The sequence below is a fragment of the Alligator mississippiensis genome, chromosome 10, assembly GCF_030867095.1.
Source record: "Alligator mississippiensis isolate rAllMis1 chromosome 10, rAllMis1, whole genome shotgun sequence".
NCBI lineage: Eukaryota > Metazoa > Chordata > Crocodylia > Alligatoridae > Alligator > Alligator mississippiensis.
In genome coordinates, this window is record NC_081833.1 from 70478628 (window position 1) to 70504351 (window position 25724).

General features: G+C 45.2%; 2 protein-coding genes and 1 long non-coding RNA gene across 5 annotated transcripts in view; 1 reads left to right on the forward strand and 2 right to left on the reverse strand.

The window, feature by feature from the left end:
* Window positions 1–3855, forward strand: part of PLCG2 (phospholipase C gamma 2) — an 84717-nt gene extending 80862 nt beyond the window's left edge. For all 3 annotated transcript variants that reach the window (XM_059713900.1, XM_014609279.3, XM_019488222.2), the window contains exon 33: window positions 224–3855. In XM_059713900.1, coding sequence (XP_059569883.1) covers window positions 224–266 — 43 coding nt within the window. In that variant the 3' untranslated portion in view covers window positions 267–3855. The remainder of the gene's footprint in view (window positions 1–223) is intronic.
* A 3280-nt stretch (window positions 3856–7135) lies between these two features.
* Window positions 7136–12955, reverse strand: SDR42E1 (short chain dehydrogenase/reductase family 42E, member 1). Its single transcript, XM_006273966.4, has 3 exons — window positions 12893–12955; window positions 11189–11300; window positions 7136–10223 (listed from the first exon to the last, which is right to left on the reverse strand). The coding sequence occupies exons 2-3, from the start codon at window positions 11254–11256 to the stop codon at window positions 9116–9118; spliced, it is 1176 nt and encodes a 391-aa protein (XP_006274028.1). The 5' UTR covers window positions 11257–11300; window positions 12893–12955; the 3' UTR covers window positions 7136–9115.
* A 5452-nt stretch (window positions 12956–18407) lies between these two features.
* LOC132243612 (uncharacterized) lies at window positions 18408–20293 on the reverse strand. The gene is made up of 2 exons (XR_009455304.1): window positions 19942–20293; window positions 18408–19561 (listed from the first exon to the last, which is right to left on the reverse strand). It is a non-coding gene; the product is annotated as an uncharacterized LOC132243612 (long non-coding RNA).
* Window positions 20294–25724: the final 5431 nt, after the last annotated feature.

Here is a 25724-nt window from a genome sequence, read left to right on the forward strand (position 1 = left end):
ACTTGAATATTATTTCCTAGCATGTGTAGAAAACTTGGACCACACAGAGTGCTGCATAAATATGAAGTATTATAATGCTCAATATTTAGTTTTATAGAAAAATTGAAATGCATGGACTTGTTGATGCACTTGGTTCGCAGCTAAGCGAGTTGAGCTTTGCAGGGGTCTTTTCCCCACCTAGAATATCCAACAAACTTAATTACTTTATTTTTCTATTTTGAAGATTAAAGGAGAAGAAAGTCAGTAACAGCAAATTCTACTCCTAAGGAAGGTATTCTCTTCATTGCACCTTTACTAACGTCACTCAGGAGGCGGCATTCATTTGCTCCGGACATCCTACTCAATGAACATTTTGTCGGGCTGAGAAGAGGACAGATGGGTTCCCGTAATCTTTCCTTGTTATGAAAGAAACTTGTTCATTTTAATTTATATTCTGTACCGAGTGTACACACCTTGCAGGCTAGATTTGCTGCCTATTCAAGGTATTATTTGCATCCAGGATAGCAAACCTCAGCGTGGTGAGGAAGCAAAGGGAGAGATTTTTAAAGTTCCAGGACACGTGGTCCTTCTCGTGCATCTGTGCAGACCTGGCTTTGCCTTGCAGATACCTGATGTATGAGTGCAAATTGTATTCGGCATGTAGGTGCCTAGGCCATAAGCTAGGCATTTACAACTGTTTGCATGCATACAACCCTGCAACAGTAGAAACCTGGCCCTTTGATTGACAGGTAGCAAGTTTAATTTATTGAATGCTATAAAGGCACTTTTACAAGATTGAGACTTCATGTATATTACTGTTTTTGAGGCAGAAGATTGTATCCCCCACAGTGTAAAATATTCAGGGTAATTTGTAGCTCTTGCTATACTTTTTCTTGCTAGAAGTTTGTTACTTTTTTTTTTAGTACCTGTGAACGTGTCAGTTTTTGAAAACTAAATATCCTCCAAGACTGTTAACTGGGGTCCTTGATGGGCTTCATGAAAAGCTTTTAAAAGAGCGAGAAAGAAATGTGAACTTATTGTATCATGTAAATCTGTTCCCTGAAGGCAATGCAAGAAAATATTTTAATATGTGTGGTAGCAGATATCTGTTGCTCGCAGGAAGGAAAGGTGTTTTAGATTCTGAAAGGATAATTTACTTTGGTGTAGTATCATTTTGCAAGTCCTTTCAGCTGGTAATGTGCATAGAAATGAATTTTTAGCAAACTGCCTGTCTATACTTTTACAAACCTTCTTAGAAGATACTGTCAAACAGCCCTGCATTTTTTTAACTGTAGACTGTTTTCCTAAAATGTTCTTTTCCCATGGCACAGCAGCGTGCAAAAGTACAAACAGGTGTGTCGTCATTATGGCTTTAGTTAAAAGAACAATTACAGGATTTTTAGATGGGGAAAACCCTATTAGATTGTATTCAGAAAGTTTGTTTCCCTGCAAGAACAGAATTGCTTTCCTTGGCTGACATATTGGAAACCAGATGTCCTAATTTGTGTGCGCATCAATTCTTCATGTTAGCAGCTTATTATTCATTAATGTGAAGTTCCTTGTTGCTCTCTCCATATGTGGGTGGAATTTTTTTCAGTCTGTAAATTTGATTGTGCTTCTCAAATAGGTGCGGAGAGAATTACAGTCTTCTGTCTTTTACGTAACAGCCTGAGGCTTGAAGCGATTCGCATATAATACTGTCTCTCTCACCACAGCAAGCTGGCTTGGTTGGGGGATTTGCTGCCCAGCAGAAAGCCTTAGCAGTTTTCAGTTTCTCTTGCTCCCCGTGCTACCATTTCTGTTGTTTCCTGACTCACTTCCCTGATACCACTACGCATTCACAGAGGACAGTCCAAGGAACACTGTTACCGTTTCGCTTTCTTCAAAAAGACTCATTTGACTTCAGATGGACGTGCTTTAGTAGAGACTCAGTAACTGCTAAGGGTTGGGCTTCAGATTTTGAATACAACTGCTCCTGAACACGTTTTGCAAATTGAATCCCAGGCATCGTCAAGGGGGAGAAGTGAGGGTAGCGAATGCAGCCTCCTGTTCTCTCTCCTGCAAGGTCAAAAACCCCTTCGACTGCAGCGGGATTGGGTTCGACGGTCTGTGGCTGAAAGAAGAAAAAAAAATAGAATCGGATTTCTTGCCCATCCTGCGTCCCGTCAGATCTTCCCCACAGACGGGCTTGTCCAGCAATGCCAGCACAATGGGAGCCAACCTTTTTGGCAGGCATGCCATACTTTAGCTCTGCACCCTCCCCAAGTACCGCTCCAATCCCCTTCCTCTGCCTGCTCCGCTGCTCCGCTTTCTGCTTCCTGCCTGACTTTCCCTGCCCGATGTGCTGCTCTGTTTTCTGCTTCCTTGCATGTGACTGACAGACAGACACCCTGCCCCCATTTGCCACGGGTTGGTCACCCCTGTTGTCCATCGCTGGGTGCCCAAATGTTCTGAAGAAGGGAGTCCTTGTGGACCTGCAAGTCCCCAGATCCCCTGCAGCTCCTCTTAGCCCCTGAGCAGGCTTTTTTCTTTTTGCCTGGAGGACACCCTTGAGCAGGCTTTTGGATCCAGGTGCACGGCAACCTCTGGGCATGACACGTGGTGAAGAAGTTTTCCATTGCTTACAATGAAGTATTTTCCTGCAGCATTTTGACTGATCCAGACCGTACAGGTGAAATATTCCCCTTGTACTCTAGAGCCCAAGAGCACTGGACCCCAAATTTTGAGTATCAGCGATTGTGTCTGAACATAACTCGTGCACGTGGCCCCTTCGTTCCTGTTTCTCCCATTGTTATCTCCTTTCCTTGCACAGAGCAGTATGTGCATACGGGAAGCCGATATGCTGTTACTGCACGTGTATTTAGGCATCGATGCATTTCACAGTGCTTCGAAACGACCCTTGAAACTCCTTGGTGTGCGCGCCAGGTTGCAATTCCTGGTGGGGAGAGACAGCCCTTCATCGTGGCACATACCAAACTTCTTCTTAAATATTGCTTGGTACTTGAAAGGAAAATAAGCAGACTCGATATTCAGCTGGCATTCAGACCAGGTGGAGCAAGGATTTTTTTCTCTCCTCATTTTCAGTGTCCCATGTTTGAACAACTTTCAGTCCCCCAAAAGGGGCCAGCGCTTTGTTGGGATCAAGTCGGCACTTGCCGGCACTGGCGTCCTTGCCAACGCTGAAGTACCGAGGTTGAATGTGCGGGCTAATTTTTAATCTATGCAAAGAAAAAAAAAAATCTCCCAGATTTGCTCGCTATAAAAGCTTTTAAATGTCTGTTAAAACTTTGTATGTTGTTTTCATAGACCGGAAGCTATTTTAAGTCTTAAAAAAATAACTTATTTTTTTAACATATGGAGTACTTTTTGATACCGTACCAGTTACATGTCTCTGTAGCATCTGATCTATATTTAAAAATACATATTCAGCAGAAGTTATCCTATTGATTTCTGAGGTGCGCTTTTCTGGATTTGGATCTTTGTTCTTGGAGTAAAAAACTAACCTCCCCAAGCTATTGGGAACAAGGCCTTTCATCAGTGCAACCCACCAGTGCTGAAGAACGACTTAGTTGTGAATTATTTTGTAAACTGCTGAATGAAGCCATGCACCACACCGAGGAGAATGTGAGGATGTTGAAAAACTAGCAGAAATGAAAGGCAGCTTTGAGGGGAAATGCCGTTTTTGGTTGTCACACAGGATCAGAGGCTGTAAAATGCCATTCTGTACTGGCGGGGTAACTGAAGTTTGATTTTTTTTAAAATAAATACATATACACATCCATGAAAAGTTTGTGCACGTGTTTCAGGAGTACTGTATTTTTACAAGTGTATCGGTTACTTCTCTGACATTAAACGGTTGCTGATCTTCTAAATCAATTTCTAGATGGTTGATTTTTGTTTTAAAAATAGCAGTTTTGTTCTTCCTCCATGTAAAAGGTCTAGGAAGGGAAAGGAGGCACCTTTTTCGAATGTGATCTCATTTGAGGATTCATCATTTTTGCAGCTGTACTAGGATTTCAGTAGCTGCTTTTTCAATTTTTAGCTGCCCTCTGGTAATTCGCATGTAGGAACATAAATAACGGGCTGGGATTTGGCAACTTTCTGACAGCGCTCAGTTCAAGTAATGACCTTCATTGAACTGAATCAAAAAAAGAATGAGGGAACCATGGGATTATCGTAATAAAACACGCTTAGAAGGAAACTTTTGTAATAGATTTTTTTTTGAGGAAGTATAATTTTCAGGTGCATTTGGAGTGTTTTTGAAGCTACCTGTTTTTAACTTGGTTTCGGTCCCCTCTTCTGCTATCAGTCCTTTGCTTGGCTTAATAGGTGGAGCTGAAAGTCGGAAGAATTATTGAATATACCGAATACTGTTGAGTTGGCTAAGCGGTCTCACAGTTTCCTGTTCCTCACCCAAAGGTGGTGGGGCTTTTCCTCAAGTAAAAGAGCCAAGTCTGCCCCTATGTGGGATCTGCTATTAGGGAAAACCCTGCCCTTGTCTCTTCAGGTATGGACGTTCCTCCCATATTGCACCATTCACACGGGAGGAGGTGACTTAGGATATTGGGGCAAGTAGGGGGTCGGGGAAGAACAAGTGTACACGTGTCCACCCATTATGCAGACAAGCATGTGGGGAAAGAGGGTCTGTCAGTATGTGGATTCCCGTACCCTTCCTCTGCAGGGAGGAGAGGGCCCCAGGGCTAAGGATGCTTAGGATGAAGTAGTGCTTAGGATAAGCTAAGGATGCTTAGGATGAAGGTGGGTCTTTGGGAAGCAATGAATGATTCCTCCTCCCTGTTTGCTTCTGAATGGTTCTGCAGCATCCAGCTGAGCTCCATAGGCTGGACCAGAAAAAATCCTCACTGGTGTTTCTATTTGTGTCCTGAGCTGTGTGCATTTTTGTCTCTGTGGATGAACATCTGATCTTCCTTGCTCTTCTGGATGAAAAGTCTGGACCTGATCCTAGAGTCCTTTCATGTGTAAGTAATTCAGCCCACTAGCACAAGAAATGGCCACAAATAATGATGTGCTGTCCTATATCGCCTATAGAGCCAGGAGGGACTTTTGCTTTAGTCAGCATTAATGTCACTGCTAATTTTCATGCTAATGAAGTTGGCACCTCCCCACTGGGTTCCCAGCAAAGATGTCATTGAGACATCATAAATACACCTCCTTTACCAGTCTTGATTGGCAAAGCTCTCCAAGGGAAAGCTTGCTAAGGACTAGGATTTTTAGACTTGTGTTTTACAGGAAGATCGTCTTCCACTATCTGCTTTTTTGCTATATAATTGTCTTTGACTAGTTTCATGAGGGGACAGACCTCATGCTCTGCACTGTTTGCTCCTGCTGCTCTCATGGATCTGTTATGGGTTTGCCCACCTCTTCAGTTCACATTTCTGTTTCTCCGTCTCTCTTAATGGCAGGTCAGCGGTGCAGGGATTGGAGCAGAAAATAACCTACCAGCTTGCATTTGAAGGATGCTCCGCGCTTGAAAGGGGCTAGGCGTTCTGTGGTTCTGTAAGGTCACAGCTGCCATCAATCCCCCTTTTTGTTTTAAAAAAGGAAGTAAAAGGGTCCCTCCCTGCCACAAACAATGAGGCCTTTCCCTATTTCCCTGCCTATCGGGGGCCTCAAGACTTGCAGCATGTGCTGCGGGCATAAAGTTTTGGAAGGCGATGTGTGTTCGGGAAAACGCTGGCTTTTACGAGAGGGTGGCACTGTCCTCCTTTCCTATTAAAGGGAATGCAAACGGCTCCTCAACAGCCCAGTTCCTTTGTCACTGCAGAGCCGTGTCCTTCAGGCTGGGTCTCCCCTCGCTTTGGCCGTTGTCTTGTGTTGTTTGTCATTTGTTTTCAGTGGAAGTGGCATGGGATAGTGCAGCGCATGCAGCCTGCTTTTGTCCCCGGAGCCTTTGACCCTCCATTGGGCTTGTGTTTGGTTGCTTGTACCATAAAGAGCCCCAAACCCTCCTGGCCCAGTTGTACTAGATGCCCCATCTCAAACATGGGAGCACACAGAAGTGATTCTCAATGAACACTAGCCTCCAACAAGGAACAGACAAAACCCCTCATTTATGCCTGGGGAAATACACCCCTTAGCTTGTCCCTCTGATGAAGTCCAATAGTTTGATGCCACTAACATCCTTAAATGGTTTATGGAGGGGGAGGGGGGTGATACCCCAATTTAATTATTTTAGGTAGAAGGCATGGTAGGGTGGCACCCTCAAGACTAACTGGTTCAGAGAGGCATGCGCTTCATAGGCAACCTGCTTTGTCAGATGCTATGCATTATTTTAGGAGTGCATTCACCCTGGCTTACACCCAGCTTTTGTGCTGACTTCAGTATTTTGCTGCGAGGTGTGATTTCTTCCCCTTCCCCCACTGAAATAGTTAAACTAGTATAGACACAGTAAGCTGGCATAGAGATACCTCTCATTATGATAGGTTATTGCTCATCCTTTACAGCATCCAGACAAGGAGGTCTATACTGACTGATTTAACCTTACGGAATTTGTACCATTTTTTGTGTAATTTTTTTTTGGAATCGAAAACAAAAGGGCTGTCCTCATTCAGCCAAGAACGCCAAAATCTCCAGTTCCCGAACAGAGTTTGATTCCTGCTGCAGTCAACCCCCTTCATGCTGGGATTTTTTTTTGGAAATGCTAGCAAGCAGCTGCTTTGCTTGCTTTCCTCCCTTCTCTCTGTGTTCAACTTGGGCTTCGTGTATCTCCAGCTTCTAAAACAGAGAGGCTATTTACAAAGTTTTTATAAGGCACACTGACCTTCAGCTGTAGACATAACATGGTTGTTCCCCAAATCTGTCAGTATTGCTTCGCCTATTAAATTGAAAACTAAACTTTTCAAAATCAAAGGGATTACGTGATGGTGGCAGGGCTGGACTCCGTGACCCAGAATGCTCTTTCCACTCCGACGCTTCTAAAAGTGCTGTTATCAATGCGATTGCAAGGTCCATAATAATAAATTGCTTTGTTTCCAATATAGAGCCAAAGCTCTTCTCCGGTGACAGAGGGTGTTAAGGGAAATTCTTCTTATTTCCAAGTTTCTAGAAGTGTATTTTGAGCAAAGGAACAGAAATAATGACGGTACCCGAGGGATTACTAGTGACTTTAACTATTAAGCAACGCTGAGACCTTCGGTTGTGTAGAAAATCATTGCCTTTATTAATGCACATTTTAATCAGCTCGTTCATTTTAAATAAGCATGTTTTACCGTTAGAAAAAGCCTACAAACCAGTGCTTCAAACTGAGCAGCTGGCTACAGTAATGGTTACAAATTAGCTCACTGTAGAAGTGTTTCAGAAATATGACATTGCAGACACAATATATTTAAAACATACAAGCATGCCAAAAACTTCTGTCTGTTGGGTTTCATTATTTTTTCCATTAGAATCATTATGCTTTTTGTTTTTACCAGTAAATCCATCGAGTCAACTTCTACCCTGAGATAACTTCTCTGAATACAATGTTAGGCATGAGTTTGGTTTCTGAATGACATGACTGCAGCACCAGTGGCGGATGCCTTGCAAACCCCCTTTCTATTAAATTGGTAGAACTAGAAGACTAGCTGCAAGGATGAGCATTAAAGCATTTCAGGAACAACTGCATGCTTGCTCTCTGGTTACCACCAGTTTGTCCGATTATTACAAAGTGATCAAAACTAGCTGATGCAGTATAAACTCCTGAGCCGGGACTTGAAACCAATGCGTGGCTCCCATTGCTGATCGCATACTCAGGTAATCCTCCGTCAGGGCGACCATTTCAAAATCATGAAAAGATTGTCTTATCGGAGTACCTGTGCTAGTACAAGCGATCAAGGTAGTCTCTGTCATACTGACACCAGATGAATGTTGGCTCTTATTTAACAAAAGTTACTAGCATGCAAGATTTAAGCAGTTAGGCTTATCCTTTGTGGATATTAATGGAAACCCCCCCCCCGGGTGAACAGGAACTCAAGTGGATTTGTCAGCCCATGGGTATGAGGTCATTTTGTAAAAACTTCTTATCTCCCTACTGTAGACCACCGTTTGTTTGGCCAGTTCTCTGTGGCTGGGAATGGACAGTGAATGAACTTGGTTTTCGAAATACGCTTGCTTTTGAGCAAGGTAGAGCCTTCTCTTCTGGGCCACGAACCACATATTTGTTAAGAAAGAATCAATAGCCAGGGTCACGGGTATAATCCGGGCAGTGTGAAAAAGTTAAGTTTGTTCCATAATTTGCAGCATGCTGCTGTAACTGCAAACAACATGCCATTAGCAATCATATTGATCTTTCTCCTGCCAGTGATTACTTAGTAAGAGAAGTGCTGTTCTCATCTGAAAAGGGGATCTCTAGAAAAGTAGCATCAGCAGTTCTGTTCCCCGAGGGTATTCAGAGCCACTGTTGTTTACCCAGGTGACACAATTAGAGCTGCTGTGCTTTTACGCGCCTGTTTCTCCAGAGCTCAAACGAGGCGAACACAACCCTATCCCCCGTACACATCACCAGCAAGACGCTTATTAATCTGGATCAATTGTGCCTCTCCAAGCCTGCAGAAAACAATAGGATGTGGATGTCAGCAGTGGCATGCCTGAAACAGAGGGGGGGAACAAAGATGTGTTTGTGTTGGCCCAAAGGACCTCTATTGTTTGTGATGATCAGTTAGAAGCAAAGACACTAGGCTCAAACCCAAAGCAAGAATGCAGGCTGCTCGCTTTCTCACACCTAGCGGATAATGGAAGTCAACGAAACACCACAAAACTGGGAACTGTGTGTTACGTTTCAGAGCACAGCCTCACTTTACCCTACAGATGGCTATAATTAGTATGACTAATTATGTATGATGACTAAGTATAGTCACCTGTCTGGTAATGTTGTTGATCCATTTAATCTGAACAGTGCCGTAGCTGGACAGAGTGTGTTCAGTATCCATATGGCCACCCCCCAAAAGTGCTGGGATATATCACTGTGTTGTTCTGGAATGCAAAAAGAATAGATTTAAGATTTGAAAAGGACACAGTTATTTCACTGCTGGTAATAATGGGATTTCTTCAGAGAGCAGGCGATGTCTGGTTGCACCTGAATTCTCAACTTGTATTATCACTTGAAAGTAGACGTAACAGGCTCAGTATGTTGTGTCTTTCACATTGACATTGCGATTGCTGTTGGAAGCCAGGAGAGCACCAACACGGCCAGCAGCAAGACCAAGCCTCCGTCCCTAATGAGATCTTTTACCGTATAGTTTCTAAGCTTCTTCCCATGTCCCCGTGACTTAAACCACTCGACCACTTCATTTAGACTGAACTGCTCGGGCGCATACCCTAGCTCCTTCCTGGCCTTCTCCATGCTAAAATAATGCGTGATGCCTGTTTTGTAAACCTCAGCGCGAGTGAGGAGAGGTTGAAAATTATAGAAAGGGCCGACCAGAGAGTGAACCATTTCAGTTAGGAATGCAAAGAAATACACGAGGGCGAGAGGAAGGCGAAGGGTTGGGAACCTGTAACCCAAGCCTTCAGCTAGAGGTCGGAAAAATTCAAAGTTGTTTACTGGCCTGCCGTCTGAGATGAAGTAGGCTTGGCCAGCAGCTCTGTGCTGGCTGGTGGCTTTGAGTGCCTCAGAGGCCAGGATATGAGCCTGAACTAAATTATCTACATGCACGAATTCTACTAAACTATGGGGATCCCCATACAGGAATTTAAAGAATCCCCTTTCAAGGTAGCTAACTATTCTTGGGAGATGCCTTTGTTCTCCAGGCCCATAGATGCCTGCTGGTCGAAGAGCACAGGTCCTTAACACTCCTTTGCCTTCTCCAAGCTCAGTGCCGTTTGCCTCCAGCACTTTCATCTCTGCTAGTGACTTGGTCCGGGAGTAGTGATCAGGATGGAGGTGAACAGGGAAATAAGGCAGAGATTCATCCCCATTTTGGATAACCTGGCCTCCGAACACGACATTGTACGTGCTTGTATAGACCAGTCTCGACACGCCTGCTTTCCTGCAAGCCTGGATGACATTTTCTGTTCCTCTCACATTCACGTCTTCTATAAGTTTTCGGTTCAGTTGCTCCCTGCCAGACATTCCATAGGAAGCAATATGGAACACGCAGATAACATCTCGCAGGGCTTTTTCCACTTCAGAGAGATGGCAGACATCCCCCTCTACGAACTTCACTCCCTCTGGTACAGCCTGGATCAGCTTCCCGACATCAAACAGAATCACGCTGACTCCCTTTTTGCATAGGGCACAACCTAAACTGAAGCATGACAGATGCCATATGTTAGTGCTATATGTAGCATAACGATGCATAAAAGCCTTTCACCTTGGGCTGAGAGAGACTCCTTAACTGTTTCGATGCTGCCTTTTGCTTGTCATTATTTTCAAAGGATCTGTGTACCCATTAAGGGGTCTGAAACTAACTGTCTGCTTCTACTTGCAAGATTCGGCAAAAGCTCACAGCGGAATTTGATGCAAAGCAGAAATACGGTAATTTTTTCTATTTGCGACAAGTGCTGTTTCCATAACCCTTAGAAAGCAAATCCAAACCAAGCCCTTGGACAGGGGATAAAAGATTTTTCCACTAAAGCATAGTTGTGGTGTCAAAGAGTGTCTGTAAAAATGACATCTTGTCATGCAACGGATTTGTTCCTGTGTGAATATGAAGTCATTTGATTTTTGTAATGGCTAAAATAAATGTTTACAACTGTTTAGTCCTCTGAAACCTGCAAAACCAGCTGTGGAAGGGTGCGATGGATTTGATTCCAATTTGTGCACCCGAAAGGTCCCAGTCCTACCACACCACTTAGGTGGGTGCTTAACTTTATGGACCAAAGAAGTCCCCCATCTCTTCAATCTTCCATAACATTAAATGTGCTAATAAATGTTTGCAAGATTGCAGCCTAACATAAATGCAGATCTGCACAGAGGGAAGAGCAGTTTGTGTGGAGCTGCTGGTAGGATAAATTCTCATTTAAGGATTGCACAAAGTTAATGGAAGGCATAACATAGCTTGCAGAAACTTTTGAGGCAGAAAATCACAACTTGGCTGGGGGCTGAGGGTCCGGGGCAGGCAGTTAAAAGAAAAACACTCAGCTGGGAATAACTAAATGCAGAACTCTGCAATTCCATTTTTACCAACCGATTTCTGAGAAGCAAAGCCGTTCCGCCAAGTGTTTGCAGCTATAGTTATTTTAAAGGAAAGTTAAAATTGCATGCACTAACCGGAAACCAAAGTAACCACCTCCTCCAGTAATAAGGACAGCTTCCTTGGTGATATTTTCTGGGTCCATCTTTTTTTTCCTTTGGCACTATTTTCTTTTAAAAGCAAACTGACCTATAAAATAAAATTAATTGCAAAAACTGCATATCAAAATCGATACGGATGTTTAATACCTCCATATATTTAGTCATTTGAGAGACATTTTGTGTTTCAATTTTGGCAGACAAACCGCACTGTCTGTTAAGTAGGACTCGGTCCTGTCCAAATATTCTTATAAAGGCAATATGGAGGCGAACAAAAAAAGGCTACTGTTGCAAAATAAAGGCAGTTGGTAATGTGGCTCAAGATGCAAGAGAATTATTCATCTTCATTCACTGCGTCATATTCTGCCGAAGGGTGTATGGGGAATAAGAGTTCAGAACAAAATTAGGTGGCGTTACAGAAGACGCTCCTTTATGGACTAAACTAACTAGGCGGGTATAATGTAACCGCATCAAATACCCACGTATCCACTTGCAGAGCGGTCAGTGCATGGTAACACAGCACCTCATATTTACACAGATCAGTGTGCATGCGTGTGTGTTTGTGTGTTTTCATCTAGAAACTGCACCAAGCGTGATCCAACTTTCATAAGTATTTATGCCTCACCCAAATCTTCATCTATGCATGTGGGTATGTCTCTGGCATCCTCCCCTAGAAATATTCCCTAACGCCTAAAAATTGAGAAGACGGAGGAAAAAAAGATCCTCAAGCCCGATAATGAGTAGATTGAATCACCACATGGAGCTGGGCCCGTTTTCATGGCTGTCTACGAGGCTACGCACGTCTGCGCTGACTTTTATTTGCTCAAACACAACTTTCCCAAGAGAAGCGTGTCCAGCTGGATAACCCTCCAGACGCGCTCCCCGTGCGAGCTGGGGGCGATACCACCTTGATTGGATGTTTGTCACTCCTAATCGGTAGGGACTGACTGAAGTCGCGGCAAGGCAAAGGGTTTTTTGCGGCCCCGCAGAGCCGATTTCGTGGGGCCCTGTCCCCGCTGCTGATCGGCCCTCACTCGGTTCGCATCGCTACCATTTTTTTTTTTGGTGGGAAAATTGCAGCCAATGCCAGATTTCCCAGCGATCGCGGACAGCGCTGTTTGTCGCACGAAACCGCCAGCCCTATTAATAGCCTGTTTCCCTAAATAGCAGGGCACGATTGTGTGCCGGGGCTGCCCCAAACCAGCTCGTGGAGGGCGCCGGCGGGCTCAAGGCCTTAAGCCATGCCTGCAAAGGGTTGAACCAGCTGGGCTCATTAAGGCAGGGGCAGCCTGCACGTGCTGCAGCGGATAGGGCAGAAAGCAGAGCAGGGGACAGAGCAGGGAGCAGAAAGCAGAGCAACAGATCAGGGAAGGAATGCAGGACAGAGCAGGGGATAGGGCAGGGAGCAGAAAGCAGAGCAACAGATCAGGGAAGGAGTGCAGGACAGGGCAGGGAGCAGAAAGCAGAGCAACAGATCAGGGAGGGAGTGCAGGACAGAACAGGGGAAACCTATGCTCCAGAGCAGGGAGCAGAAAGCGGAGCAACAGGTTAGGGAGGGGAAACACAGGGCTGGGGAGCAGAAAGCAGAGCGGCAGCTCAAGGAGGGGAGCAGACAACAGGGCAGGGGACAGGACGCTCGGGGGCAGCAGGCAGGAAGCGCGCAGCCCGACCCCCGTCTCCTACCGCAGCTCGCGCTCCCGCCGCCGCTGCCCCGCCCACGCGCGCTCTGCTAGGCGCGGCACCGCCCGGCACCCGTAGGGCGGTGCTCGGGTGTGTATGTGTGTGTGGGAAGCGAAGGGGAGGATTCCGTACAGCAAAATGGTGGCTTCTATGCGGCTTGGGGAGCGGCCCCTTTTATCCCTGCCGTACGAGAAGATGGCGGGTCTCGCGGGATGGGCGGGGATGGAGCCGGATGGCGGCGGCGGGAGCGCGCGGGGCGGGGCTAGGGCGGCAGCAGGGGGCGCGGGCGCGGGCGCGCGGGGGGAGGCAGGGCTCTGTGCAAGTTGTAGAAACAGCGTCGGGCCAGACCGCGTCTACACTGGCCTAATAGCTCATCCCAGCGCCTTGTCCCTTAGGGTGCCTCGCGTCCGAGCAGAAACCTTACCCTGCACGATATCCCGCCGCTTCCACCCGCGTAGCTTTTTATTTCTGTTGCAGCAAGTCAGAAAGGCCTCCCAAACGCAATCCGGCCTCAGCGCTGCTTGCATTTTTTTGGTGTTTGTTTCTGAAAAAATGTAAGAGAAAAATAGGCCAAGCGTCCCCCTTCCTCTACCCCCCCTCGGTTAGATTTGGGAGCTGGCTGGGAAGCAGAGCGAAGCCCGGCTCCCTTGAAAGTGTGCAACCGTTCTTTATTTGCACACGCATTCATTTTTTTTTTTAGATACAGGCAGTCCTAAATGGGTCCTGAAAAAATGAGACATTGCAACTAGGAGCTGATTTTAGGAAACAATGTTGTAAATGGGGGGTTGGTTCCTGAACCCAGGCGCGATACCTTATTTTCGCCAAAAATAACCCAGCGTTTTGTGGGTGCTATGGCAGAAGCGAGTACAGCGCTGCTGGTAGTTTTGCCTGTTGGGTTTAAACATTTCTCTTGGCTTGTAACGATACGTACGTTGAGTGGAGCTACTCTTGCAAACACCTTTCCATTCCTGCGATCGAGTATTTGCAGGATTTGTCCCTAAATGTCCAAGCATTTGTGACGTACAATGCAGGGCCGTGAATCTTCAGACCCCTGCGTTGTCCTGGGGCTGCACAGGGCAGTCTGATGCCTGGCTGAATAAAAGCTTGCACTGACCCCTGAAAACACTAGTATTTGCACGGCTTACGAAGCATTGCATTACTCTTAACTGGCTCTGACCTGTTGCGGAGAGAGAGATCCTTGCACTTCCCACCTTAGCGGCACCTATTCAGGACTCCTGGTGCTGTGCGCACATATCATTTTGCAGGATCAGAAAATAAATGATGGTTTTATTTTGTCTTCATTCCTCATCTTGAAAGAGGCCCTCTTGTATTTTAAAGGGACCTTACTGACCTAACCCAAGGTGCAAGAAGAATAGCAAATGTGGCAAGCGGCCAGCTTGGCTTAGCAGAGAACTCTTCAGTGAGCTTAAACACAAAAAGGAAGCTTACAAGCAGTGCAAGCTTGGAAAAAACAACTAGGAAGGAGTATAAAAGCATTGCTCGGGCATGCAGGGGTGAAATCAGGAAGGCCAAAGTGCAATTGGAGTCGCAGCTAGCATGGGATGTGCAGGGTAACGACAAGAGTTTCTACACGTATTTTAGCAACAAGAGGAAGGTCAGAGAAAGTGTTGGTGCTCTAGTCAATGGGGCAGGCACCCTAGTGATAGATGATGAGGAAAAGGCTGAAGGGCTCAGTGCCTTTTGTACCTTGGTCTTCGCAGGGGAAGTCAGCTCCCAGATTACTGCACTGGCTGCACAGTTTGGGGAGGTGAGCAGCCCTCAGTGGTGAAAGAAGAGGTTAGGGACTACTTAAGAAGCTGGATGTGTACAACCCATGGGGCAGGATGGGTTGCCCCCGAGGGTGCTGAGGGAGTTGTCTGATGTGATTGCAGAGCCACCGGCCGGCATCTCTGAAAATCGTGGCAAGCAGAGGAGGTCCTGGCCAATTGGAAAAGGGTAAATATAGTGCCTATCTAAGAAAGGGAAGAAGAAGGATCCAGGGAACTACAGACCAGTCAGCCTCACCTCGGTCCTTGGAAAAATTGTGGCATAGGTCCTCAAGGAATCCATTTCTAAGCACTTGAAGGAGAAAGAGGTGATTAGGACCAGTCAGCGTGGATTCACCAGGGGCAAGTCATGCCCGATCAACCTGATTGCTTTCTATGATGAGAAGACTGGTTCTGTGGATGTAGGAAAGTAGTGGATGTGATATACCTTGAATTTAGCAAGGTATTGATACAGTCTCCCACAGCATTCTTGCAAGCAAGCTAAGGAAGTATGGGTTGGATGAATGGACTGTAAGGTGGATAGAAAATTGGCTGGATTGGCAGGCTCAATAAGTAGTAATCAATGGCTCAATGTCTAGTTGGCAGCCGGTATCAAGTGCAGTGCCCCAGGGTTCAAGCTCTTCATTAACGACCTGAAAGATGGGCTGGAGTGCACCCTCAGCAAGTTCACGGATCACACCGTAGATACACTGGAGGGTAGGGCTAGGATTCAGAGAGATCTAGACAAATGGGAGGATTGGGCCAAAAGAAATCCCATGGGGTTCAACAAGGACAAGTGCAAAGTCCCTCACTAGGACAGAACGGTCCCATGCACCAGGACAGGCTGGGGCTGGCTGACTGGCTGGGCAGCAGCTCTGCAGAAAAGGACTGGGGGTGACAGTGGACAATAAGCTGAATACGAGCCAGCAGTGTGCCCTTGTTGCCAAGAAGGCTAACAGCAGACTAGGCTGCATTAGTAGGAGCGTTTGTAGCACATTGAGGGAAGTAATTATTTCCCTCTGTTCAGCACTGGTGAGGCCACACCTGCAGTATTGTGCCCAGTTTTGGGCCTCCCATTATAGAAAGTATGTGGACAATTTGAAACGAGTCCAGCTGAGGGCAATAAAAATGGTTTGGGGGCTGAGGCACATGACTTATGAGGAGAGGCGGAGGGAACTGGCCTTATTTAGTTTGGTGAAGAGAAGACCGAGAGAGGATTTGATAGCAACCTTTAACTACCTGAAGGGGGGTTAAAAGAGGATGTTCTCAGTGTTGACAGATGCCAGAACAAGGCATAACAGTCTCAAGTTGCAGCAAGGGAAGTTTAAGTTGGATATTAGGAAAAAACGTTCTCATCAGGAGGGTGGTGAAGCCCTGGAACAGGTTACCCAGAGACTCTCCATCCTTGGAGTTTTTTAAAGCCCGGCTCAACAAAGCCCTGGTTGGGATGATCTCGTTGGGGGGGTTGGACTAGATGTGACCTCCTGAGGTCCCCTCCAACTGTAATTTTCTATGATTCTACGATCTTAGCTGTGTTTAAGTGTTAAGAAATCAATTCAGATTTGCTACTGGTAGATATTAGTAAAAGCATGAAGCTGTAATGAAGACAGATTAATTAGGCCAGGGGGCGGGAAAATATCACCCATAGGCTATATCCAGCCTGCTATTTGATTCTGTCTGGCCCACGGGTGGGCAGTGGGTCCAGCTCTGGCCTCTGTTGATGCTGTGGGGGACACTGGGCAGAAGCAGCCCTGTCTGCCTGGCTCCACATGACAAGCCTGGGGTAAGCCATACTCAGGCCCTGGCTCCCCTGCTTAGGTTGGGCCAGTGGCGCCCTGCCTGCCTGTGGGTCGGAGCTGGTGGGAGCTGCCACGGGTGCTCCACTCCTGTGCCCAGGGGCAGCAGAGTTTCCCCAAAGCCTCCTGGCAGATGAAGCCCTGGTCCCAGCCCTGCTTCCCACCTTGCCCTAGGCAGTGACACGAGTCAGCCCAGCCACCTGCCACCTCCTAGCTGCAGCCAGCGTGGCTCCCATCCTGGTCGCCAAAGTTAGGCTGCCCCAGCACCCTAGGTCTGGGGCTTCTGCGGGAATGGAGACCCCTAGGCACAGGCTGCATGCCCTGGAAGGGAGCTGGGACAGGCTGGAGGGGGCTGCTGGGCTTCTCCAGGCTTTGTAGGGGCAAGTGTGGATGGGAATGAGTGGTGGGCAGGCAGGTTTGGAGCGCAGGCAGCTCTTGAAGGGCTTGCTGGGGTGCAGGGTGAGGCAGCAGCTCCCTTGTGATTTGGGAAGTGGCTGGGCTCTGCTGGGGGTTGGAGTGTCCTCTCTTGGCCAAGTGTCTTGCTGGCTGGTTTTGGTTCCTTTGGGAAACGTTGAGGGGGTGGGGACTGCTCTAAGTCAAGCTCCTTCACCATGAAAGTCTACCCACGGGCAGAGGCTCAGGTCAGCTCCCTTTTCTTTGGTTGTTGTCTCCAGCAGCAGCTGCATCCTCAGCCTCTGGAGTGTGGTGGCTGCACCGTCCATGGTCCAGATCTGGCTCTAGGGCCCATAGCCAGAGTCCCATGGGAGGAGAGGTGGGGCTGGAGCAAGGAGTTGAATGGCAGCAGGCATACGTGTAACCATAGTGGAGGGAGGTGGGTGCGCCCCCCGTTAAGGAATCTCGATGCTGCTGATCACAAAACCGCTGCCCTCTTTAAATGAACCACACCTTCATGCTTCCTATTTCTTGAGTCTTCAGAGGTCCTCACGAGATGCTTTCTACGTTTTCTTTGCAACCAGAGGGCTGCTTTTTCTGGAAAACTTATTTTCCCATATATAAGTAAATGCTGGACTCCAGGCGCTGAGGCTTTAAGAAACACTGCAGATAGTGTGAGACCTTGTGTGCACAGCACCCGGTGCAGTTGAGAGGTCATACATGACAAGCTCTTCTGGGCTCAAGTAGTATTGAATCACCATGATGCAGCTTGCAAATACTTGTGGTTAACCCAGGAGCTAGCAGGGCTGGGCAAAATGCGGCCCATGGGCCAGATGCAGCCCATCAGCCATTCTATCCGGCCTGCGGGGCCCCTAAAAAATTTAGAAAATTAATATATATTGCCCCTGGCTGCTTGTCATGCGGCCCTCGATGGCTTACCAAAACTCAGTAAGCAGCCCTCCGCCCAAAATAACTGCCCGCCCCGAGTGCCTGCACAGATCCACCTTTTGTTTCTCCTCCTCCCATTCTGTTTAGAGCATTCAAAAGAGACAGAATACATTTCATTACTAGCTGAACTGTCTGCTTTGTTGCGGGAGGACTGCACTGGCTTTTAAAGTAACTGAGGGAAAGCCAGAAGAAACATTGCCTGTAGCTTAGAAGCCCGCGGCAGTGCCAAGGGTGCTCGTGAGTTTGAAATGAGCTCATCAAAGAAGAGGAAGGTAGGCCCTGAATGCCGAATATTCAACAAGAGCAAAGTTTCTTCACAAAACAGTCGGTGGCACAGGATGGAATTACGAGGATGAGCTACTTGATTACACACAAATGGTTGACTGCTGCAATTTTGTGTCCGGACAAGAAAAAGCAGTTCAGGAACATTTGCTTGTCAAGGCAAACTATTGTGAGATGTGTCTTGAGACCCTGGGCCTGCCGTTGAAAAGCAAGGTAAACAATTTCTCGGGAGTTGTGAAGTCAGAGATAGCCCCCTTGTTGATTTTCATTCGTGGTATCACCCTAAATTTTGAGCTCAGAGAAGAACTGGCATTACTGCAGTCAACTGAAAGATGCAACAACTGGAAAAGATTTATTGGAGGCAGTAAATCAATGCATGTCAAAATTAGGAATGGAGCAGAAAAAATTGGTGAGTGTGACCGCCGATGGAAGCCCAAATCTGACAGGCAAACGTGTTGGGTAGCTGAAAAGAATTCAAGGCCAAGTCAAAGAAACAAATCCAGAACAGAACATTATTTTTCTACATTGCATTATTCATCACAGTGTCCTCTGCAGAAGCGTTCTGAAACCAAGCACGGTCGTGGACACAGTTACGAAAGCAGACAACTACATTTGAACGAGAGGATTAAACCACAGGCAGTTTGTAACTCTGCTTGAGGGAATCTGAGCACACAGACATGCTCAGCGTAACATGGCTTAATTTGGGTAACGTTTTGAAAAGAACGTGGGAACTGAGCCAAGATTGGTTTTGTTTTTGAACACGAAAGAGAAAAAGATTTGGATTTCCCACTGATGCGGATTGGCGCTCTGATTTTCCATTCGCAAAATCATGGACCACATGGACGAACTCAATTCAAGACTGCAAGGGAAGGGGCTTCTTGCTCATGAATTGCATTTCAGGGTCGAAGTCATTTACGACAAAGCGACTCCTTTTCTCCTGTGAGATACGAAACAAGGAGTTCACCCGTTTTCCTACGTTGCAGCAGATTGCTGTTTGTGATCAAAGCCTGGAAAAAATACGCATCGTCATTACTTGACTTGCATGCTGAATTTTCTCGCTGATTCAAGGATGTTGGAATGATAGAAAAAGACCTGTCTTTGGTTTCCTCACTTTCACATTTGAGGCTAACAACGTGCCATGTGATCTCCATCTCAAGCTGATTGACCTGCAGTGTAATACCTTGCTTGCAGAGCAATTCAAATCAGTCCACTTTGTAGGTTTATTCCTCTCGCGATGAACAGAAGTTTCCAGAGATCAGGCCTCAAGCCCAGAAGAGGGAGGCTCGTGTTGTTCAGATCAACATGCATGTGTGAGCCGATGTTTTCTGTGCCGAAATTCAATAAATCAAAACCGATCTTGGAGCGATGACCACCTTGCAGCAGTGCTTTGCATTGCAACAACAGCGATGATACCTGACTTCAATTCTCCGGTTAACGCACAGCAGAAACTTCATTCTTCCCATTGAGTGAATTTGTTTTTCTTCAACCTAATTTTCAGTATACAAAAATAGGATTTTATTTTGAGCTATCATGCAGTTGCCTCTATATACATTATTCAAAAAAACATAAATCAGGACAAAATGTATTTTTAAAAATAAAATATTTTATAGCAGAGGTTTGATATTTGGCATATATTTGGTTTTTATAGCACTTATCTTCAAAGCCCTGTAACTCATTGAACCAGATAATAACTGTGAGAGGCGGGTAAACGTTTTCCCCATTTTATCCTTTTGAGTTTGGGTTCTTAGCTCCTATCTCCATGCACCGTCCACTTGTCTATGCTGCCTTTTTCTTTCTTTGAATGAACCCTCTAGCTTTCTTAAGACTATACCGGTACTTAGAAATCAAACATCAATCACAGTCTTACCAAATTGACTTGAATCATAGTTTCCTTGTAGGTTGCTGGTTGTTGGCTTGTTTGTGTTCATGCAGTGGAACACGTGTCTTTGTGACTGCGCGTGTGTTAGTGCAAATCAGTTGCGATGACATGGGTTTTCTACTTCAGAGAGAGGCCTGGTCTACCTTAATTTTACTTTAAGTGCTGAATGTGTCAGAGTCCCAACCATGTTATAATATCACGTGGACTTTCATGTTGTGACCACTTGAAGGAATTGCCCTCTAGCCTGAAATTCCAGAGCGTGGTACCTTAAAATGGAAAAGCATTGTATTAAGTGATGCCTTACTTGTTGTGACTTGACTTTAAATGAACCTGAGCTGCTCCACAGAGAGGTTCAAATCAGCATTTGAGTAGAACAAAATAAGGAGCTGCATAAGCAAGAAAAAGGAACAAGCTCATTAACCTTCCCTCTCCCTTTTTTTCCCTACGTTGCTTCATCTGGTACTGTCATTTGCTAGTAAATTTGCTAGTAAAATTGTTTTGTCATCGAACTACAAAGCATGACAAACATGCAGTAATGGAGAATAAAATAATGATTTGCTATGAGAATGTACCATACTGTGATTTTAATTGGGAAAGTAACTCTGAATCATGCTATTTTACATGATGGGAATTGTTTTTCTGCTTTTCCTTTGGCTGATCAAATCTGATGCATAAGGGAGACAAGGCAAATTGCACAAAGGCTATAACCCTAGGCCAGCACAACATGCCCAATGGTTTTACAAAATGTATGAAGCAGTTCATACAATTTGAAGCAAAAAGGTGGAAATGACGGAATATGTTTTTTGGGGGTTGGGGGAAGGAGGAGGAGAATTGTATGATCTAAAATAGAAATAAATTTTCATTTTTGTTAAAAGGGAAGATTGTAGAAAGGATGGATGGTCTTGGGGGAAGAGTTAGATTATCTGCCTTCTATTTCTGGTCGTGCAATAGACTTCCTGTGTGACCTTGAGCAAATCAATTTCCTCATCTATATAATGAAAGGGGTATTATACTCCCCCACTTCTCAGAGCTGCTGAGGAGCTCATTTCATTAATGTCTATACAGCTGTTTGAGTTCCTCAGATGGCAGGTGCTATATAAATATTAATAAAACAGGAAATTAGTTGTGTGGGACTTAAAAGATTTTTGGCAGTTAAGCAAGTTTCACCCTGTGGAAATGGTCACAGTGCCTTTACCTGAGGGGATCTGTTCATCATATAGCGTTGCTTTTGGAACATCCTGTACTTTTATACATAGAGTAAGTCATGCACATACCATACTTATCCATCTTGATTTTTTTTTTCTTCTGCAGAGAGATATAGTGCCAATAATGGAAGGATCTGTTCTGCAGTAGGAAGAGAAATGGAATTAAAAGTTAATAGGAATCAAAACTTGTGGCAGAGGTGATATCTTTTATTAGACCAACTAGATATTTGCAAAAAAAGGTCTTTATTTGCAAGACTTTGGGCACAGGCATAGGCGATTGCAACGATTGTAAAAGTTCTTCTGGGTAGAAATTTTTCAATTTTTTCATTTTTCATTTCTACCTAGGAGAACTTTTACAATCTTTGCAAACACACCTATCCCTGATGAAGGGTGCCTGTGCCCGAAAGCTTGCAAAACAAAGAATTTTTTTTTGCAAAATCTAGTTGGTCTAATGAAAGATATGGCTTCTGCCACGAGTTTTGATTCCTGTTGCCTCTAGACCAATATGGCTACAACCTGGATACCTTAAAAGTTAATGGCATTGCTAGTTCTCCAAGACTAATTCATATAGCTTGATATTTCCTCATCCTTACAGTTACTTCATCACTCTTTCTTGTATCCCTTTCCTTCTGTCTTTTCCCACTTTAGGAATGTACTATTTTCATTAAAATACTCTAGTACTGATTAGAAAGAAATGTGGTCTGGAGGTTAGAACAGAAGATTCCCAATCAAAATGGAAATGAAGTGTAGTATCTGTTACAGGAACCTCTGAGGCTTCAAACTGTCTATAAAGCACTTTGAGATTCTTGGATGAAAAACAGTGTATAATGTGAAATATGGCTAGATCTCGATGGTGCCAAATGGGTGTGAAGACTTCCACATAATTCTTCCTGTGCATATCAAATATGAAAAGCAGCACCAGTGCCAGTGTAATCTTAGGTTTTTCATACATACAGATGGGAAATTTTAGATGAGTGGTCATTGGAGGCTGCCAAGGTCCTGTTCATACGAGACCAGAAGTGAAGTCAGGGGAAAAAAGTTATGCTGCAACCTAACTGCCTGTATAAAGGCTTTAGTTTCAGCAGCTGTGGTGCTGCTTAACACTTGAAAATGCTGGGTGGAAAGGGAGGTCCTTCTGCCTCTACTGTGTTTTCTGCTTTGTTCTGAGAGAGGGGCTGTCATACTACATAGCTGATTTTGCAGCTTTCAAAGCTACGGTGCAAGTTACCATCTTAAATCCCACCTTTGGTACCACAACATCGGTACTTGCAGTCCCATTATCAAGTAGGTGCAATTTCATGTAGCCCATACGTGACATATCAGTAAATAGTGGAGCAATGGAAAGCTAACTTGTTTTGGATAAGCAGTTCTGAAATAGGAACATTTTCAATTGCATGGTCATTTGTGGCTCTGTTGGGATGAGCAAAACGTGACGTGGGCTATGTACCATTTCCAGAAAATCGTTATTGAAGGGTCTCTTCTTCGCAAGGATTTTTAGTGCATGGACTTGGTTCTAAGGATACTAGCCTGACATGAAATGATGTGTACATGCTAGCATGTTGGGTCAAAAATTAACATTTTTTTTCTCCTTCCATACTGGTTCAGAACTGTAGACTTACATGCAAGTTACCAGCTCTGAATTTATTGTAAGCTTTTGTCAACAAAGATAACTAACATATTAGTGGTTCAAAGACTGGTTGCGAGGCAGAACTCCTGATTCCTCCTTTTAACTTTGACTTTAAATGCTGTAGCCTTCCTTTGACCAAAGTCAGCGTTGGGTGACGTTTCTGACTGGCTCGTTGTCTGTCTTTGCATGTACTAGAGCAGTGCTTCTCACCCTTTTTTAGAGTCTGGGTACTCATCCACTACTTCGACTGTGGTGGCACCCAGCCCCGATTGAGAACCAGCATTGCTGATAGGAATGTAAATACTGATTTGAAAAAAAATCCATTTACAATTACAATGGTTGTAATTACAACGGTTAAAATCTTGTCATTACGATGGTTAAATGATTAATCAGTAAGGGGAAAGGGGGAGGGAACTAATATTTATAGTTAAGCTCTGCAGACCCTGGTGCAGCTGTTTGCAGCCTCCTCTCCATGGCGGTGGTGCCTGCGTTGCGACACCCTTGGAGGGGTCATGCAGCACCACGGCTGAGAACCACTGTCCTAGAGACACCCAGGGCATAACTTCTGAAGTGCTGAGTACTGGGACGTTGTTATGACAACTCTGGGTGCTGAGGAGCCTTAAAATCTGTTTCTGAGTGTCTCAAGATGTCAGCACACACTTTGCAACTGCCGGCCCTAATTTCTTTTGGCCTTAGGACTCCTATTTGACGGGGGTACTACCTCCTGTCTGGCCCCTTGAGATATTGAGACTCAAATAACTCTTTGTGAAATGCACTGGGGTCTTGGAAGAAAAAGGCTTTTACAGGATAAAGTATTTCTGTGGCAGTTTATGGAAAAATAGATCTAAGTTGATGTTTACCAAATCTGCCTACGAAGAGGATAGTTCTGCAGCCTTTACTCAGTGAGTAGTCCCTGTACTTCAGCACAGCTCATAAGAACTAGGACTGGAGGATTTATTTCTGCACCACTTGTTGGCACCTCCTTTTCTGGGTTTAGCACAGTGCAGGACAACCTTTTCTGGCAGGCGTGCCACAAATTAGCCCTGTGCTCCCCCCGAGTCCCACTCTACTTCCCCTGCCCAATCTGTTGCTCTTCCTTCTTCTCCCTCCCCTGTTTGCCACTGTGCTATTTGTCTCCTCCCTGATCTGCCATATGCACCCATGGAGGCTACCTGTGCCACTTGTGGCATGTATTTCATAGTTTCTTGGGTTGGAAGGGACCTGAACAGATCATCAAGCCTGACCCCCTGCCCCAGAAACGAGTGCTGGGATAATACCCCAGCCAGATATCTATCCAACCAACTCCTGAAGAACCCCAAGGTAGGGGAGAGCACCACGTCCCTTGGGAGCCCGTTCCAGAGCCTGGCAGTCCTAACTGTAAAAAGGCTAGCCGCCCCTGGTTTAGCACCTGGAAAGCTGTACTTCATTTTGATGCTTCCTAGGTCGCTCGGGAAAAGATACAGCTACTCCTTTCTTAACGTTATTAGTTACATTCTTGAAAAATGTGATTTTAAGCAAAACGATGTTAAGCGAATCCAGTTGCATCACAGTAGTCGCCTACTAGCAGGCGGCCGGCAAACCATGTTATAAGCAAACGTCGCGCAACTTTAAACGAGTATGTTCTCTAATAGATGAGCGACGTAATAACGAAACAACATTCACCGGGACGATGTTAAGTGAGGAGTACCTGTATAGGCATATCTTGACAGGCGAATGCCCTGCGATAGTAAGTGAATACAAGACTTCTTATGAAAGACTTGAAAGATATTCACAAAGAGCAGGAACCTGAAATGTAAGACTTTCACAGCTGTACCTTTTCTCTTACATGACAGGAGGAGGAGGAGAGAATCTGAGCTACAAATTTTGAATCTCTTGGCTGTAGTCGCTTCAAACTACCTCTCTCAGATTATTTAAAGAGACTTTATCTCAGAATTGAATGATATATGAACATTTTAAGGATTATGTAAGTGCGTTTATGCTGTAGTTGATGTGCATCCAACTCAACTGATGTACCAAATGGATAACAAAGTTGCCTACATGGTAGTAATTCACAATTTAACGTGGTAATCCATAGGTCCTTTATATAACAACCCCACCCTTAGAGCTAGTTAGAATGGTATCAGATAAGCCTGTCATAAATCCTCTGCTCAAATTACAGATGGTGGGAGATGCAGTATCTTTGATCACTGGAAAGAATTTGTCTTAGCAGCACAAACTCCGGGCAGCACATACTGTACAATGCGTGCAACCTTTGTTAATACACTATGATATATAGCTCTATCTACCCCAAATGACTCTAGGCACAAGCAGCAAGGATTTGAGGAGACATTTCAGCCTCACTAAATTTTATATAAACAATTAAAAAAAGCCCCCCCCAAAAACCAAAAAGAGCGTCTTCCCCTACATTTTTTAAGCTCTTCCCAGTGAACCATCAGGCTTCTGGGTGGAAATGTTGTGTATTTGATTTGAAAAGGATTCACAAGATGATTTTTCTGAAACTTCACAAGTCAGCTGTAAACGATTGTACTTTTAGGATGATAATACAAACCAGCCAAAACCCTGTGCTGTGCTGTGCTGTGCTGTAACACCGGAGAGTAACTGGAGTATGCTGAAGGGATGTCCAGAGTGTCTCTCAGAACTTTTTCCTCAAAGCTTGTCCTCAAGATTAATAGAAGCAAATATCAGCCTTCACCCTGGGGAAAATCTATTCAGTTGGCAAGTCTTCTTCAGGATCAAAGTTCAAGTACATAGCCTTCCCTCCTCTCCTCCCGTCTCAAAATCTTGTTCTAGCTGGACCATAGTGGAAAACAATATTTTTGTACTTGCCTTCCTGCTTTAGGTCCATAAAGCAATGCTTCTACACTCACCAGTTTCCTAATCTGAGACAGACTCTTAGCATCTTTCTAAAGACTTCCTAAAACTTTCTCAAGTTTTTAATT